Source organism: Triticum urartu, chromosome 5A (assembly GCF_056163025.1).
Source record: "Triticum urartu cultivar PI428250 chromosome 5A, HENAU_Tu73, whole genome shotgun sequence".
Lineage (NCBI taxonomy): Eukaryota > Viridiplantae > Streptophyta > Magnoliopsida > Poales > Poaceae > Triticum > Triticum urartu.
The window spans coordinates 450,575,343-450,595,052 of NC_141877.1; the positions used below are offsets into that span (position 1 = coordinate 450,575,343).

The 19,710-nt window shown below is 44.5% G+C and overlaps 1 protein-coding gene across 1 annotated transcript; it reads right to left on the reverse strand.

The window, feature by feature from the left end:
• Positions 1–222: 222 nt before the first annotated feature.
• Positions 223–1,006, reverse strand: LOC147971863 (uncharacterized). Its single transcript, XM_087526388.1, has one exon. The coding sequence runs from the start codon at positions 932–934 to the stop codon at positions 518–520; it is 417 nt and encodes a 138-aa protein (XP_087382514.1). The 5' UTR covers positions 935–1,006; the 3' UTR covers positions 223–517.
• Positions 1,007–19,710: the final 18,704 nt, after the last annotated feature.

The window sequence follows — 19,710 nt, forward strand, 5'->3', positions numbered from 1 at the left end:
GCCCCGCCTCAGATCCGTTCCGCTTCCGGCCGCGTGATGCACGTACGAACCCAGCACGAGCGTTCTTCCGCGACCTACCTACGTATACCACTACTATACCAATACGTGTACTATACCACGTACGCTCCTCAAGATCCGATCTGCCGGAGCAAGAGCTAAAAACTCATGCTACGAGCTGAGTATGGTACTAGTAACGAAGATGCAGGAAGGACACAGTGAAAGTAAAAGAATAATGATACATATGGTGAGAGGGTATGAATTAACCGGGGGATTGTACAATGGAATAATGGATACGGATCAAACACCACCATCAACGACCAAACAATCAGATCTGTCCATCCACGCCCAACGCACACATACTACTACATGTAATAACCGAATCGAATGCCGAATGTAATCATCATCAAAGCAACAAAAGAAAGAGAAAGGAAGATGAACAGCTCGAAGAACACCACCACAAAAGGAGAGGGGGCGGGGCCCCTCGGATAAATTAAATCGCGGCCGATCTGCGGATCTCTCAGTAGAAGACGGCGGCGGCGGCCAGGGCGGCGGTGGCGGCCCACGCGGCGGCGGGGTGGACGGTGCCGGCGGCGCCGGCGGGGGTGGTGGGCGCGTCCATGGACGGGGCGGGGGTCGGCGCCATCATCGACGGCTCCGGCGGCGAGCTGATCTCGGGGGTGGGGGCGATGGACGAGGGAGTCGGGGCGGGCACCACGGGCGCGGGGGCGGGTGCCGCGGGCGCCGGCGCCGGGGGAGGGGTGGCCGGGGCCACGGCCGGCGGGGGAGACACCGGCGCCGGGGTCGGCGGCGGCATCGTCGGGGGCGGGGACACCGGGGCCACGGGCGCGGGCATCGGGGTGGCCGCCGGGGCCTGGGCCGCGGTGGCGGCGAACAGCATGGTCAGGGCCAGAGCCACGAGCTGGATGCGCGCCATTGCAGGAGTGAAGAGGAGAGCTTGAGCTTGGGGTGGCTTCTGCTTCTGCTTGAGGTGGTGCTGGTGGTGGTGTGTACTGTAATGGTGTCCGAGACGGTATTGGGCCGGGAGATTATAAAGGGGCCGCGGACGGGGCCACGACGACGAATTACAAGATGTGTCAGGGGCCTTCCTGCTAATTTGCGCGCCGGGTAGCCGTCCGATCGACATCCAACAGCTGGTCCGGGTGGAAAGCTTCAACTCTTTTTTCTTCTCCGAACTTCTGACTTCTGAACAGCAAGCAAGCAAGTTTTTTTCCAAACGATCAGAAAAAATCTAGTTCAATCCCAACAGCTGGCGGACATAATTTCTTTCTTTTGGTTCATGGAAAATTCTCCCGCGATCGCCTTGCCTAATTCTGTTTCTCGTTATGGTTCACGCGTGGTTCTGGTCGACGGTGAGCTGGGTTTCTCTTCCTGTTTTTGCCTTGCCTAATTTTGTCTTCTGGACGATCAATGCAAAATGGCAAGTAGCTAGTGAGCCAATTGGCCCACGCGTTCGCAATGTCCCTTACAACCACAATAAAATGTCAGACTTCAAAACAATATTACTTCGAAAGTCAAGGTCACGCGTAAATGTGAAATGGCAAGTTTTTTTTAGGGTTGTGTGAAATAGCAAGTGGTATTTGCTAATGAGCCGATTGGCTCACGCGTTTGCGGAGTTATTGCATCGAGTTTTTCTTTACAAGGATGATAAAAAGTCAGATTTCAAAAACAGAGTTACTTCCAAAGTCAAAGTGCTTTTTCTCGCAATTACATGGGCGACGCACGCGCAGACACGCATGCGCCAACGTGAAATATCAAGAAGTATTTGCTAGTGAGCCGATTGGCTCACACGATTGCGATGTCTGTGCATCGAGTTTTCTTTACAAGGATAATGGAGGTCCATTTTCAACAGCAAGGTTGCCTCCAAGGTCAAGGTGCTTCTTTATGCAGTTACAACACACACGTAGACACGCACACACGCACTCAGAACCTTATAAATTTGGAGAATTTTTTTCCTTTTCTTTTTGAGGGTAGGTTCTGTTGGAAATATGAGCAAATTACTACGAGATTTAATCCGAATAAACAGAAGATAAATCATGACCACAGCAGCAGAGATTAAACTAATCATACGAACTAGCATAGCAGATGAACATATCACATCTAGGGCACATACTAGAAGCATGAATTCTACCACGATCTCGAACATGAAGGATAGAATCACATACGGTGCAGCGGGTGCAGCACCGCCGGCGTTGACGTTGTCGCCCATGTCGTCGAGGACGAGGTTGCCGAGGTCGGGGAAGAAGTCGTCGTTCGCGAAGTCGTCGCTGCCAGCAGTCGCGCGAGTGCGCTCTCCAAAAACCTGATCGCCCCTCTCCCGTACAGGATCACGAGAGGCGGGGTTCCAGAGGCCTGCTGTCCCTTCTCGCGGTGCACGCCGAAAGGAGGGATGGAGAAGACTTGCTTGGCGGCGCAATGATCTGAAACGGTGGTGAGAAACCATACGAAGCGGCGGCGGCCAGGGTAGACGTCTGCCTGACTATATAGTGCGGGCCGGGTAGATCGTGGGAGTAAACCCCACGTCCGAGTCGTCACGATCCAAAAGAATCGGAAACGGTTCAGTAATTAACGCGTCCGTTAATTATTAATTAATAACTCATTAATTTTCCCATGCAGCAAAAATATAGACAACGTGCATAGCTCTGTCCTCGGCTCGGCTCAATCCCGCAACCCGCGTCGCGTCGCGTCGTGACGAGGCGTGGCGTGGCGTGGCGAGGCGAGCGAGGAGGAGGAGCGCGCGTGTAGGTCTCCTCTTCTCATGCTCATACAAGTGGTAGAAGAGATCACTTTATAAAGAGGTGCAACTCTCTCTCAACTTTCGGGGTGGGACTAAACTTTAGCCTCACTCACTCCACTCACATGTGTGCATGAATGGGCCAAGAGAATTTCAGAATTTTAGTTGGGTTTTGGGCCAAAGGCCTACTAGCAAAATTCCAACAATCCCCCACAAAGTCTCATTGGCACATCTCATCATTTAGTTCCAAAACATTGTTTTATATATCGGTGCTTAGTGGAGACTGTGAAGTTGAACATCCACTTAGAAATTTATGCTACACTAGATCACAACTTGAATAGTGGATTATGCCTTGAACTACAAGTTTTTTGTGAAACTAGTTTCACACAAATTCTTGACCGATACTGGGCTGCCGCAAGGCTTCCCCGCGGGTGGAGCATATACGTCATACTCCAGGGCCTTTCATGAATTTATTAGAGAACACCCAATTCTCACAGACTGCGACGTTAACAATCAAATTCATATAGGTGTGTTCCTCAGAAGATGTTCTGCAGGACAACATCTCTGCTTACCCGAATAAGCCACTTGGAACACATTAAGATAAGTATCAACCTGCCATGCAGATCAGGAGAGTATTGCATCTTCACGGAGTGGGATAATTAATATAGGGATACTCTCCTCCCAGCTGACCAACAGCTTATCTCCCACTTCTACTTCACGGGATCTCCGATCACATAGAGTGGTTTACCACTATGGACAACTCATGCGGTGGGTCTCAAACCCATCTCCATCGATGCATTATCTATCACATTACGTGATAGACCCTTTGTGAAGGGATCTGCCAAGTTTTTCGATGTTTGGATATAATCCAACGTAATAACTCCGGAGTTCCTCAATTTTCTGACAGATTTTAGTCTCCTCTTCACATACCTTGAGGACTTCATATTGTCCTTAGAACTGTTTATCTTGACGATCACAGTTTGATTATCACAGTTCATCAGGATAGGGGGTATTGGTTTTTCAACCATAGGTAAGTCCATCAAGAGTTCACGAAGCCACTCTGCTTCAACAGTGGCAGTGTCTAATGCTGTGAGTTCTGCTTCCATAGTTGACCTCGTTAAGATGGTCTGCTTGCAAGACTTTCAGGAAACAACACCACCACCAAGTGTAAAAACATAACCACTTGTGGCCTTAATCTCATCAGCATCAGATATCCAGTTTGAGTCACTATAACCCTCCAGTACCCTTGGATACCCGATGTAGTGAATCCCATAGCTCGCGGTGCCTTTCAAATAGCGCATAACTCTCTCAAGCGCATGCCAATGATCATCTCCCGGTTTTGACACAAACCGACTCAGCTTGCTCACAGCAAAAAAGATGTCAGGCCTCGTGGCACTCGCCAAATACATAAGCGAGCCAATAATCTGATAATACCTCAGTTGATCTCTAGCAATCCGTCGATTCTTTCGAAGCAACACACTAGCATCATATGGAGTTGGAGAAGGTGTGCAGTCGCTATACCCAAAACGACTCAAGTCCTTTTCCACATAATGAGACTGAAGCAGTGTGATCCCACCATTCTCATCTCTCAACAGCTTGATGTTTAAGATAACATCAGCTACTCCTAGATCCTTCATCTCAAAACAGCGAGATAATAAATCCTTAACCTCCTTGATTAAATCAAGTTTGGTTCCAAAGATCAATATGTCGTCGACATACAGACAAAGAATAACTCCTTCGCCCCCATGCTACGTCTCGAGCTAGCGTTGGTTTTCCCCGAAGAGGAGGGGGTGATGCAACACAGTAGCGTAAGTATTTCCCTTAGTTTTTGAGAACCAAGGTATCAATCCAGTAGGAGGTCACGCGCAAGTCCCTCGTACCTGCACAAAACGGTAGCAACTCGCAACCAACGCTTAGGGGTTGCCAATCCCTTCACGGTCACTTACGAGAGTGAGATCTGATAGAGATAATATTTTTGGTATTTTTGGTATAAAGATGCAAAGTAAAAAGTAAAAGCAAAACAAGTAAAATAAAGTAATGGAGATTGATATGATGAGAATAGACCCGGGGGCCATAGGTTTCACTAGTGGCTTCTCTCAAGAGCATAGATATTCTACGGTGGGTGAACAAATTACTGTTGAGCAATTGATAGAATTGAGCATAGTTATGAGGTTATCTAGGTATGATCATGTATATAGGCATCACGTCCGTGACAAGTAGACCGACTCCTGCCTGCATCTACTACTATTACTCCACTCATCGACCGCTATCCAGCATGCATCTAGAGTATTAAGTTAAAAACAGAGTAACGCCTTAAGCAAGATGACATGATGTAGAGGAATAAATTCATGCAATATGTAAATACCCCATCTTGTTATCCTCGATGGCAACAATACAATACGTGCCTTGCAACTCTTTCTGTCACTGAGTAAGGACACCGCAAGATTGAACCCAAAGCTAAGCACTTCTCCCATTGCAAGAACTACCAATCTAGTTGGCCAAACCAAACGGATAATTCGAAGAGACTTGCAAAGATAACTCAATCATACATAAAAGAATTCAGAGAAGATTCAAATATTATTCATAGATAAGTTGGATCATAAACCCACAATTCATCGGTCTCAACAAACACACCGCAAAAAGAAGATTACATCGAATAGATCTCCACGAGAGAGGGGGAGAACATTATATTGAGATCCAAAAAGAGAGAAGAAGCCATCTAGCTACTAGCTATGGACCCGAAGGTCTGAAGTAAACTACTCACACTTCATCGGAAGGGCTATGGTGTTGATGTAGAAGCCCTCCGTGATGGATGCCCTCTCCGGCGGAGCTCCGGAACAGGCCCCAAAATGGGATCTCGTGAATACAGGAAGTTGCAGCGGTGGAATTAGGTTTTTGGCTCCCTCCCTGGTCTAATGGGGGTACGTAGGTATATATAGGAGGAAGGAGCACGTCGGTGGAGCTCCGAGGGGCCCATGAGGCAGGGGGCGCGCCCAGGGGGGCGCCCTCCACCCTCGTGACCTCCCCGAAAACTTCTTGGAGTAGGGTCCAAGTCTATTGGATCACGTTCGGTGAGAAGATCACGTTCCCGAAGGTTTCATTCCGTTTGGACTCCGTTTGATATTCTGTTTCCTCGAAATACTGAAATAGGCAAAAAACAGCAATTCTGGGCTGGGCCTCCGGTTAATAGGTTAGTCTCAAAAATAATATAAAAGTGGAAAATAAAGCCCAATATAGTCCAAAACAGTAGATAAAGTAGCATGGAGCAATCAAAAATTCAACATATCAGGCATCCCCAAGCTTAATTCCTGCTCGTCCTCGAGTAGGTAAATGATAAAAAGAGAATTTTTGATGCGGAGTGATACTTTGGCATAATTTCAATGTAAATCTTCTTAATCATGGTATGAATATTCAGATCCGAAAGGTTCAAGACAAAAGTTCATATTGACATAAAAATGATAATACTTCAAGCATACTAATCAAACAATTATGTCATCTCAAAATAACATGGCCAAAGGAAGTTCATCCCTACAAAATCATATAGTTAGGCTATGCTTCATTTTCGTCACACAAAGATGTTCCCAACTTCTATACCCCCGATGACAAGCCAAGCAATTGTTTCATACTCAAATAATCTCAAACTTTTTCAACCTTCACGCAATACATGAGCGCGAGCCATGGACAGCACCATGGGTGGTATAGAATATGATGATGGGGATTGTGTGGAGAAGACAAAAAAGGAGAAAGTCTCACATCAACGAGGCTAATCAATGAGCTATGGAGATGCCCATCAATTGATGTTAATGCAAGGAGTAGGGATTGCCATGCAACGGATGCACTAGAGCTAAGAATGCTCAACAAAAGAAAACTAGTGGGTGTGCATCCAACTTGCTTGCTCATGAAGACCTAGGGCATTTTGAGGAAGCCCATCGTTGGAATATACAAGCCAAGTTCTATAATGAAAAATTCCCACTAGTATGAACAAGGCAACTTATGAGACTCACTATATGAAAATCATGGTGCTACTTTGAAGCACAATATATGAGACTCACTACATGAAGAACAAGGTGCTACTTTGAAGCACAAGTGTGGAAAAAAGAGATAGTAGCATTGCCCTTTTTATTTTCTCTTTTTTTGGGGGCCTTTCTTTTTTTCTTTTTGGCCTTTCTCTCTCTCTTTTTTTGATTGGGCAATGCTCTAATAATGATGATCATCACACTTCTATTGATTACAACATAATGATTACAACTCGATACTAGAACAAGATATGACTCTATATGAATGCCTCCGGCGGTGTACCGGGATGGTGCAATGAATCAAGAGTGACATGTATGAAAAATAATGCATGGTGGCTTTGCCACAAATACGATGTCAACTACAAGATCATGCAATGGCAATATGACAAAAGTAAAGCATGTCATGATGATGATGATGATGATGATGGAAGTTGCATGGCAATATATCTCGAAATGGCTATGAAAATGCCATGATAGGTAGGTATGGTGGCTGTTTTGAGGAAGATATAGGGAGGTTTTTGTGTGAAAGAGCGTGTCATATCACGGGGTTTGGATGCACCGGCGAAGTTTGCACCAACTCTCAATGTGAGAAAGGGCAATGCACAGTACCGAAGAGGCTAGCAAATGGTGGAAAGGTAAAAGTGTGTATAATCCATGGACTCAACATTAGTCAAAAGAACTCATATACTTATTGCAAAAATTTAGAAGTCATCAAAAATCAAGCACTACGCGCATGCTCCTAGGGGGATAGATTGGTAGGAAAAGACCATCGCTCGTCCCCGACCACCACTCATAAGGATGCACAAGCCAGGTACACTTCATGCTTCAAATTTGTTACACAACTTTAACCATACGTGCATGCTACGGGACTTGCTAACTTCAACACAAGTATTTCTCAAATTCACAACTACTCAACTAGCATGACTATGATATTATCACCTCCATATCTCAAAACAATTATCAAGTATCAAACTTATCTTAGTATTCAACCCACTAAAAAGAAAGTTTCACATATCTTAAATACCAAGTATATTAACATTAAACAAATTACCATGCTATTAACGACTCTCAAAATAATCTAAGTGAAGCATGAGAGATCAAGTTTCTTTAAAACAAACCACCACCGTGCTCTAAAAGATCTAAGTGAAGCACTAGAGCAAAAATTATCACGCTCAAAAAGATATAAGTGAAGCACATAGAGTAAACTATCAAGCTCAAAAGATATAAGTGAAGCACATAGAGTATTCTACCAAAGTTCAATTCATGCATGGCTCTCTCAAAAGGTGTATACAGCAAGGATGATTGTGGTATACTAACAAGCAAAGACACAAATAATACAAGACGCTCCAAGCAAAATACATATCATGTGGTGAATAAAAATATTGCTCCAAGTAAATTACCGATGGAAGTGGACGAAAGAGGGGATGCCTTCCGAGGCATCCCCAAGCTTTGACTTTTTGGTGTCCTTGGATTATCTTGGGAGTGCCATGGGCATCCCCAAGCTTAGGCTCTTGCCACTCCTTGTTCCATAATCCATCAAAAGAATTCACCCAAAACTTGAAAACTTCACAACACAAAACTCAATAGAAATCTCGTGAGCTCCGTTAGAGAAAGAAAACAAAAGACTACTTTAAGGTACTGTAGTGAACTTGTTCTTTATTTGTATTGGTGTTAAACCTACTGTATTCCAACTTCTCTATGGTTTATAAACTATTTTACTAGCCATAGATTCATCAAAATAAGCAAACAACACACGCAAAACAGAATCTGTCAAAAACAGAACAGTCTATAGTAATCTGTTACTAACGCAAACTTCTGGAACCCAAAAAATTCTACCAAAATTAGACGACCTGGGCAATTTGTTTATTGATCAGCAGCAATTGGAATCACTATTTTATCACGTTCTGGTGATTTTTGACAATTCAGGCACTGAGCGCAAAGATTCTGGAAATTACAGCAAGATCAAATAACTATCTTCCAAGAAGATCTAATAGGTTTAACTTGGCACAAACACTAATTAAAAGATAAAACCACATCTAAACAGAATCTAGATAGATTATTTATTCCTAAACAGAACCAAAAACAAAAAACACAAAATAAAATTGGGTTGCCTCCCAACAAGCGCTATCGTTTAACGCCCCTAGCTAGGCATAAAAGCAAGGATAGATCTAGGTATTGCCATCTTTGGTAGGCAATTCTTCAATGAGGCATCCACCTCCTTTAGAATTTTATTTCTTTCTAGTGATTATCAAACTTTTAGGCATAAGATCGAAAAATTCATTCGTGGCAAATGGTTCCTTAATGATTGTAAAAAGATCGAGGTGAATACTTATAGATTTAAGATCCGCATTTTCCTTACTCGATGATTCACCCTTATTTTTAGGAACATACATAAACTTGGCAATTTTAGTGGGAGGACTAGGAGTAATTTTTACGGAAGAAAAAACAGTTCCCAAGTTGGTAATGATACCCTCAAGTTTATCGATTCGAGTAGAGTCTAGATTTATTTTTTTCATTAACCATGGGTTCCTTCTCCTTAATATTTTTCAAAGTCACTCCTACCTTAGATCCATATTGAGTAATTTGATTATGAATCTTTTTATCTAGATTTTCAATGGATTCAATGGTAGCAACTTTGTTTTCAATAATTTCAAGCCTTTGCATAACATGCTCCAAGGTTAACACAGTTCCATTAACCAAAAGGGGAGGTGAGCCAAATAAATCTATTAAAACATTGTAGGAATCAAAAGTATGGCTACCCAAAAAATTCCCTCCGGTAATGGTATCAAGGATATATCTATATCAAGGATTAGCACCTACATAAAAATTGCGAAGAAGGACTGAAGTAGATTGCTTTCTGGTAGATCTATTTTGAGCATTGCAAATTCTATACCAAGTATCTTTTAGATTTTCTCCCTCCCTTTGTTTAAAATTTAGCACTTCATTCTCGGGAGATAACGAAGAAGATAAGGAATTCGACATAGTGACAGGTAAGCAAACTAACACACGAGCAAACAAAAGGAAAAGGGAAAGAGAGGGCGAATAAAACGGCAAGGGTGAAGTGGGGGAGAGGAAAACGAGAGGCAAATGGCAAATAATGTAATGCGAGAGATAGAGATTGTGATGGGTACTTGGTATGTTGACTTTTGCGTAGGCTTCCCCGGCAACGGCGCCAGAAATGGCTCGTTGACGGGAGAGTAAATCTTGACTTGACTTGGCGTAGGCCTCCCCGGCAACGGCGCCAGAAATGGCTCCTTGACGGGAGAGTAAATCTTGACTTGACTTGGTGTAGGCCTCCCCGGCAACGGCGCCAGAAATCCTTCTTGCTACGTCTCGAGCTAGCGTTGGTTTTCCCCGAAGAGGAGGGGGTGATGCAGCACAGTAGCATAAGTATTTCCCTCAGTTTTTGAGAACCAAGGTATCAATCCAGTAGGAGGTCACGCGCAAGTCCCTCGTACCTGCACAAAACGGTAGCAACTCGCAACCAATGCTTAGGGGTTGTCAATCCCTTCACGGTCACTTACGAGAGTGAGATCTGATAGAGATAATATTTTTGATATTTTTGGTATAAAGATGCAAAGTAAAAAGTAAAAGCAAAACAAGTAAAATAAAGTAATGGAGATTGATATGATGAGAATAGACCCGGGGGCCATAGGTTTCACTAGTGGCTTCTCTCAAGAGCATAGATATTCTACGGTGGGTGAACAAATTACTGTTGAGCAATTGATAGAATTGAGCATAGTTATGAGGTTATCTAGGTATGATCATGTATATAGGCATCACGTCCGTGACAAGTAGACCGACTCCTGCCTGCATCTACTACTATTACTCCACTCATCGACCGCTATCCAGCATGCATCTAGAGTATTAAGTTAAAAACAGAGTAACGCCTTAAGCAAGATGACATGATGTAGAGGAATAAATTCATGCAATATGATAAATACCCCATCTTGTTATCCTCGATGGCAACAATACAATACGTGCCTTGCAACTCTTTCTGTCACTGAGTAAGGACACCGCAAGATTGAACCCAAAGCTAAGCACTTCTCTGAAAGTGCGTTATATCGACTAGAGGGGGGGGTGAATAGGCGATTTTTATGAAAGTCTTCAAAACGTGAGAGTTATGAAGACAAACAGCGAAGATTATGCCTATTACTATGCAGCGGAAGTTAGATTACACTAGGCCAGCCATGGTCATGTATTCAATAGAGTGAAAGCACAATGACAAACAGCTTCAGTGTAATAAGGATCAGGTAGGAGGAAGTTATGAAGCCAAACATATCATACATTCATGTTGTGAAGACAAAAGATAAAGCAAGCATGTAGTGGCTTCACAATGAGTAACAGTAAGAAAAGGAAGTGAAGATGAAACCAGTGACTCGTTGAAGACAATGATATGTTGGACCAGTTCCAGTTGCTGTGACAAATGTACGTCTGGTTGGAGCGGCTACGTATTTAAACCTTGAGACACACAGTCCCGGACACCCAGTCCTGAACATACAGTTCAGGACACCAAGTCCTCACCGTATTCTCCTTGAGCTAAGGTCACTTAGTCCTCGCCCAATCACTCTGGTAAGTCTTCAAGGTAGACTCCCAAACCTTCACAAACTTCGTTCACTGGCAATCCACAATGTCTCTTGGATGCTCTGAACGCGACGCCTAACCGTCTGGAGGATTCACAGTCCTCAAGTGTAATAAGTCTTCAGATCACACAGACAAGAAGACTTAAGTGATGCCCAATTTACTCTGGCTCTGGGTGGTTAGGGCTTTTCTCCTCGCTAGGAATTTTCTCTCAAAGGCTTCGAGGTGGGTTGCTCTCAAACGACAAAAGCCGTGCACTGAAATCTGAGCAGCCAACCGTTTATGGTTGTGGGGGTAGGCTATTTATAGCCACTTGGCAACCCGACCTGATTTGTCCGAAATGACCCTGGGTCACTAAGGAACTGACACATGTCTCAACGGGCAGATTTCAAACTCTCATGGCAACTTTACTTGGGCTACAAGCAAAGCTGACTTGTCCGGCTCTAGACAAGACTCGCTGTCATTGTCTTCACTCGAAGACATAGGTTTTTGATTTAGGCATCACTTCAGTCATTCTGACTGGTTCTCCTGGACCCCACTTAACAGTACGGTGGTTCCTATGACTCAACACAAAAGAAAAAGAACTACGAAAGATCTAAGTCTTCGAGCTCCATAAGCTTCATAACGTGTCTTCTTTTGTCATAGTCTTCAATGTGAATATCTTCATATACCACCTTTGTCTTCAATGTCTTCATACATTTTTAGGGGTCATCTCTGGTAGTAAAACCGAATCAATGAGGGACTTCTACCTGTGTTTTCCTGCAATTCTCACAAACACATTAGTCCCTCAGCTAGGTTTGTCGTCAATACTCCAAAACCAACTAGGGGTGGCACTAGATGCACTTACATTCTCCCATTGCAAGAACTACCAATCTAGTTGGCCAAACCAAGCGGATAATTCGAAGAGACTTGCAAAGATAACTCAATCATACATAAAAGAATTCAGAGAAGATTCAAATATTATTCATAGATAAGTTGGATCATAAACCCACAATTCATCGGTCTCAACAAACACACCGCAAAAAGAAGATTACATCGAATAGATCTCCACGAGAGAGGGGGAGAACATTGTATTGAGATCCAAAAAGAGAGAAGAAGCCATCTAGCTACTAGCTATGGACCCGAAGGTCTGAAGTAAACTACTCACACTTCATCGGAAGGGCTATGGTGTTGATGTAGAAGCCCTCCATGATGGATGCCCTCTCCGGCGGAGCTCCGGAATAGGCCCCAAGATGGGATCTCGTGGATACAGGAAGTTGCGGCGGTGGAATTAGGTTTTTGGCTCCCTCCCTGGTCTAGTGGGGGTACGTAGGTATATATAGGAGGAAGGAGCACATCGGTGGAGCTCCGAGGGGCCCACGAGGCAGGGGGACGCGCCCAGGGGGGCGCCCTCCACCCTCGTGACCTCCCCGGAAACTTCTTGGAGTAGGGTCCAAGTCTCCTGGATCACGTTCGGTGAGAAGATCACGTTCCCGAAGGTTTCATTCTGTTTGATATTCTGTTTTCTCGAAATACTGAAATAGGCAAAAAACAGCAATTCTGGGCTGGGCCTCCGGTTAATAGGTTAGTCCCAAAAATAATATAAAAGTGGAAAATAAAGCCCAATATAGTCCAAAACAGTAGATAAAGTAGCATGGAGCAATCAAAAATTATAGATACGTTGGAGACGTATCACCCCACCATAGCGATAGTACACGCACTTGTCACCATCGTTTACTACAAAGCCGGCAGCAGTTAATGTTCTTTTGAACTTCTCATGCCACTCCTTAGGAGCTTGTTTAAGGCCATATAAAGACTTTAATAACTTGCACACCTTTCCTTCTTGACCAGGTACTACAAAACCATCTGGCTGATCCATGTAAATTTTCTCCTTCAACTCTCCATTGAGGAAAGCCGTCTTAACGTCCATTTGATGAACGAGAAGACCATGTGAGGCAGCCAGTGATAGTAGCACCCGAATTGTGGTCAGTCTAGCCACGGGTGAGTAAGTATCAAAGAAGTCTTCACCTTCTTTCTGGGTATAACCCTTGGCCACAAGCCGTGCCTTGTACTTTTCAATCATACCATCAGGTGTAAGCTTCTTCTTGAACACCCACTTACATCCTACAGGTTTGCACCCATAAGGACGGTCAGTGATCTCCCAGGTACCGTTAGCTAAGATGGAATCCATCTCGCTACGTACAACTTCCTTCCAGTAGTCAGCATCAGGAGATGCATAGGCTTCTGAAATAGTCCTGGGTGTGTCATCCACGAGGTACACAATGAAATCATCACCAAAAGACTTTGCAATGCTCTGTCTCTTACTCCTCATAGGAGTTCCATTGTTACCCTCAACAGGATTCTCAACGTGTTCCATCGCAATGGTGGGTTCAGGAATTACAGTGAATTCCTCACTAGATGGAGTAGGTATCTCCTGATTTGATGAACTCAACATATCCTTCATAGGAAATATGTCCTCAAAGAAAGTTGCATCATTTGATTCCATAATCGTACCAACATGCATGTCGGATACCTCAGATTTTATTATCAAAAATCTATAGCCGATGCTATGAAAAGCATAGCCCAGAAGAACACAATCCACGGTTCTTGGTCCAAGCTTGCGCTTCTTGGGAATTGGTATATTAACTTTCGCCAAACAACCCCAAGTACGTAGGTAAGAGAGTTTCAACCTTTTCCTTTCCCATTCCTCAAATGGAGTCATGGTCTTATGCTTTGTGGGAACTCGGTTTAGGACATGACACGCAGTCATTAGCGCCTCCCCCCATCATTCTTTGGATAGACCCGAAGTGTCTAACATGGTGTTAACCATATCAGTTAGAGTTCGGTTCTTTTTTCGGCTACCCCATTTGACTGGGGTGAGTAGGGAGGCGTCCTCTCATGGATTATACCATGTTCCGCACAAAACAGATCAAATTCATTGGAAAAATACTCTCCACCACGATCGGACCTAAGCCGTTTAATTTTTCGATCAAGTTGGTTCTCTACCTCAGCTTTATAGTTTTTAAAGAAAGTCAAAGCCTCATATTTTGATTTCAGAAGATACACATAACAATATCTAGTGGAGTCATCAATCAACGTCATGAAGTATCTCTTTCCACCTTTTGTCAACACGCCATTCATCTCACAAAGATCAGAATGTATAAGCTCTAGTGGCGCCAAGTCTCTTGCCTCTGCAGTCTTATGGGACTTGCAAGGTTGCTTAGCTTGCACACATACTTGGCACTTGGAGCCTTTGATAGTAGAGATTTTCGGAATTAAATTCATATTGGCTAACCGCGTCATGCAACCAAAGTTAATATGACAGAGTCGTGAATGCCAAATATCAGACTCATTATTGTGGCAAACATTATTAATAACTTTAGTGCAAATATCTGACAAAGATAGGCGGAACAAGCCTCCGCACTCATAGCCTTTTCCAACAAATTGTCCACACTTAGAAATTACAACTTTATTGGATTCGAAAACCAACTTAAAACCATCTCGACATAAACGGGAACCGCTAACGAGATTTTTATTGATGGACGGCACATGATGAACGTTCTTCAGACGCACAGTCTTCCCCGAAGTAAACTTCAGATCGACCGTACCAACACCTCGAACGATGGCATGTGACCCATTCCCCATCAGCACGGGTGAAGTCCCTGTTGCCTGGTAAGAAGAAAACATGGAGGCGTCAGCACAAACATGTACATTGGCACCGGTGTCAATTAACCAATCAAGGGATTGAAATACTGAAAGGATGGTAGGAAAAATACCGTACCCTGATTCCTTCATATCAGTATCACCGATGACAACATTAGCGGACTTGCCGCTCTTCTCATGTTCGCGCTCCTCAAAGCGGTTAGGACACTTCGGAGCCCAGTGATTAGGATCACCGCAGACATGGCAAAGTCCCTTCCCCTTCTTATGAGTATTCTTCTTGAAGTTGGTAGAATATGATGGCTTGTTCTTTGTATCAAACTTGTCTTTGCCCTGAGTTTTGTTCTTATTGTTTTTGAACTTGTTGGGCTGGGAGTTCTTCTTCTGTACCATGTGGGCACTAGAACCTCCCTCAGCAACTCGAGCACGTGTGTCCTTTGCTCTCACCTTCTCTTCAACATCAAGAGTACCAATGAGATCCGCAACGGAAAACTCCTATCTCTTGTGTTTCAGGGAAGTAGCAAAATTGTTCCACGAAGGTGGAAGCTTGGCAATGATGCCTCCGGCAACAAATTTGTCCGGCAACACACACTTGAAGTACTCAAGTTCTTTTGCGAGCGACTGTATCTCATGAGCCTGCTGTACAACAAGGCGCTCATCAGTCATCTTGTAGTCATAGAATTGCTCCATGACGTACAACTCGCTGCCGGCGTCCGAGGCACCAAACTTGGCCTCGAGCGCAGCCCACATGTCCTTGCCGTTGTCAAACGACATATATGAATCCACAATGGAGTCATCAAGAACACTCAGAAGAGCGCTTTTAAAGAGGGTATCAATCTTCTCAAAAGCTTCCAGCTGTGCTGGATTAAGATCGCCCTCAGGCTTGCCCTTGGTGGCATCATAGCAGCCCATGGTCTGAAACCAGTAGACTGCTCTCGTGCGCCACCTCTTATATTGCGGCCCCTTAAAGGCAGGCGGTTTCAGATGCGCAGCAAAACCACTCGGAGTAAATTGCCTATAATCAGGTTTTTGGATTGTTGGAAATATGAGCAAATTACTACGAGATTTAATCCAAATAAACAGAAGATAAATCATGACCACAGGAGCAGAGATTAAACTAATCATGTGAACTAGCATAGCAGATGAACATATCACATCTAGGGCACATACTAGAAGCATGAATTCTACCACGATCTCGAACAGGAAGGATAGAATCACATACGGTGCAGCGGGTGCAGCACCGCCGGCGTTGACGTTGTCGCCCATGTCGTCGAGGACGAGGTTGCCGAGGTCGGGGAAGAAGTCATCGTTCGCGAAGTCGTCGCTGCCAGCAGTCGCGCGAGTGCGCTCCCCAAAAACCTGATCGCCCCTCTCCCGTACAGGATCACGAGAGGCGGGGTTCCGGAGGCCTGCTGTCCCTTCTCGCGGTGCATGCCGGAAGGAGGGATGGAGAAGACTTGCTTGGCGGCGCAATGATCTGGAACGGTGGTAAGAAACCATACGAAGCGGCGGCGGCTAGGGTAGACGTCTGCCTGACTATATAGTGCGGGTCGGGTAGGTCGTGGGAGTAAACCCCACGTCCGAGTCGTCACGATCCAAAAGAATCGGAAACGGTTCAGTAATTAACGCGTCCGTTAATTATCAATTAATAACTCATTAATTTTCCCATGCAGCAAAAATATAGACAACGTGCATAGCTCTGTCCTCGGCTCGGCTCAATCACGCAACCCGCGTCGCGTCGTGACGAGGCGTGGCGAGGCGAGCGAGGAGGTGGAGCGCGCGTGTAGGTCTCCTCTTCTCATGCTCATACAAGTGGTAGAAGAGCTCACCTTATAAAGAGGTGCAACTCTCTCTCAACTTCTGGGATGGGACTAAACTTTAACCTCACTCACTCCATTCACATGTGTGCATGAATGGGCCAAGAGAATTTCAGAATTTTAATTGGGCTTTGGGCCAAAGGCCTACTAGCAAAATTCCAACAGGTTCAGCCCATCAACCTGTGAAAGTAAACACCTGTGACTTTGCAATGTTTAGTTGAGGTAAGGGTATCCTCAAAAAAAAAGTTGAGGTAAGGGTGGAGAAAATAACCATCGAGCGAATGTGACCACTCATTCCAAGATGGTTTACTGATTTACGTGCGTGGTTCTTCCTGTACGATCGGACCGAATGTGCGAGTGTCAAATCATCAAACATCGTCATCTTTCTCACCGAAAGATCGATAGCCTGTCTCGTCATTTCGTGATGTACGTCGTTGCCTGATATACATCTTTTTTTTCTGCTTAGTAAATAAAACTTACAAAACTAACAAGAGGTTGTACATTGTGTATGTGTGCACGCGCGCATCGTGGGGCACTTATAAGAAGAACATCTTTCTAGAAAAATAGACATAAAATAGAGCTCCTTGTTTTGATCATTTGATGATAGCATCAACCAGCTAAGATTAGTTGCCTACATAATTAATACCTTCGGAATGAAATGATTGGTTTGGTGCTGATCAATGGAGCGCACGTTGTCCTCACCAATTCTATATAGGGCCGTTGGTAGATGATTGGGTTGCTATCAGCGTTTCTCCATCAAAATTTTGGGTTTACGACAGAACGAAACGAGAAAGAAATCACACTAACACAGACGGTTGGAAAAACAAGAGAAATTGCTACTATCAAGCTATCTCTTCCATGTGTTCTTCATGCACATTGTTTGGCTTGCAAGTTTTGGTCTCCTGCCTGTTATGTTAGCTAGAAGGAGATAAAGTTCTTGGTCCCCTACGAAAAATAGGTTTACTTGGGAGGACAATGGTGTACAGCATAACCCAAACCTTTCTCAAAACCTAAAGCTCCACACGTTCACATTGCTCCATTTGGTCCATAGGGTATACCTAACGTGCCAAATCTTTCCAAAACCTAATGTGCCGTTCCTTTCCTTCTCAAAATGTCCACCTTGTTCCATAAGATAAATCCAAAGATTTCCAACCTAAACCGAGCCCTTCCAAAACCCAACGCTCCACTCCTCCAACGTTCATATTCTTTGGACAGAAGATACACACGATTGCACTTGTCTCGTTCCTAACAACCATGTGGAAGAGTGTGATTATATGGGTAGACATGCAGCTCTGAATCAAACCGACAAAAAGAAGCCCCTGCCTGAAAGCAAGAGTTCAATGGAAATATGGACTGGTCGCAATGATGGATGGTCCCTAAAAACTTACTTTCAAGACCAAGTTAATTTATGATTTTCATAGTAACTTTTTCGAAACTCATGTTTCATTCCTTACTAAACTGGAGTCACTATCTAATTATAAGAAACTCATTTCAAACATGCAACAAATCTGTTGAATACTTGAATCATTGTGCCTCCTTTTTAAGGCATAATTTGTGATTGCCGAACTGTGTTTTTAGGACAATTTCATAATTACTATGTAAAATTAGTCACAAAAGTAGACAAAAGTGGTTCAAACACACGCTCGAATAGGCAAAAACAGATTAGGCAACACAAGGTTATCATAAACCACCAAAATACCAAACTTAGCCTAAGTAAAGCTGACTTTTTCCTAGACAAGGAAAATGCAACGCGTATATGACAACGATGTCAGAACAAGCCAGTAAAGGCAAGAACACGAGTTTTCATCTAGAGATCACCTCCAGAAACCGAAGATAACGCCATCAAGGAGATGACGTAAGAGCAATGTCGTTACCAAGTCTAGCCGATAAAGACCATATCGAGTCTTTTGGCTTGGCGCACAAAATCTAACATCACTTGATCCAACCAATGAAGGCAGACTTATTCCCGACGATTGCGTCAATGTGCATCTAGATTTGGCATCATTCGATGACACGCTATGAAGGGGTCGCCACTCCGCCCTCGATGCCCCTGCGACTACCCATCGGTGCCACCGCCCTGGCTTCCATGCCATAATCCACCGTGAGACATCCTCTAACGGGCAACCACCATGAAGGGAGATCAACAAGAGCCCTACCACCGCCATCCGTCGCAAGATCTTTGCTCATGGCATCCCCCGGCGGAGGAGGAGGAGGTTGGAGGAAGGTATGGTAGAGACGCTAACTTCCTTAACTCCATTTTTTATGTAATAAAAAAGATAGAGAAATGTGCCAACCAATCTCTGTATCTAAAAATGTACACGACCAACGAATATTATTGACCTTCTGAACGATGATAAACAAACCCATATTTCCATTGTTCTAGGCCGTGAGTTGCCAACAAACATCCCGATCCTGCCCGGAATATTATCCACCGAATGACATCTGATCCGATCCCATTTAACAAGAGCAAACTTGCCAAAAACAAGTCCGTTGGTTCGATCAAAGCCTCGTCAGGTCCATGGAAAACGGGCTGTGGCCAGGGTGGAAGATTCCGGCCGGTCGGCCAGCCGCAGCCAGCCGCGGTGTGGTACAGAGCTACGTGACGCCGACGTACCAACCAAGCGAAGACAACCACCGTCTTCCGAGTGAAATGAAATCGACGACTACGTGGGTGCCAAGGCCGCTACGTGACGGCCGCGAACTCTGCTGGGCACTGTGATAAAAAGTCGTCGAGGTGTCGTCTCCCATGGCCTTGTTGCATGCCCACGAAGCATGTAGTGCTGCACAGTTGTATAAAAACCGGAGATGCCGCGTGGGCCACGGAGCTTATGGTAGATGTCATAAAAGATCAGTGCGCAGCTAGGCATTTTGCTTGGCCGCTCATCAAAGTGTTTACGAAGGCATT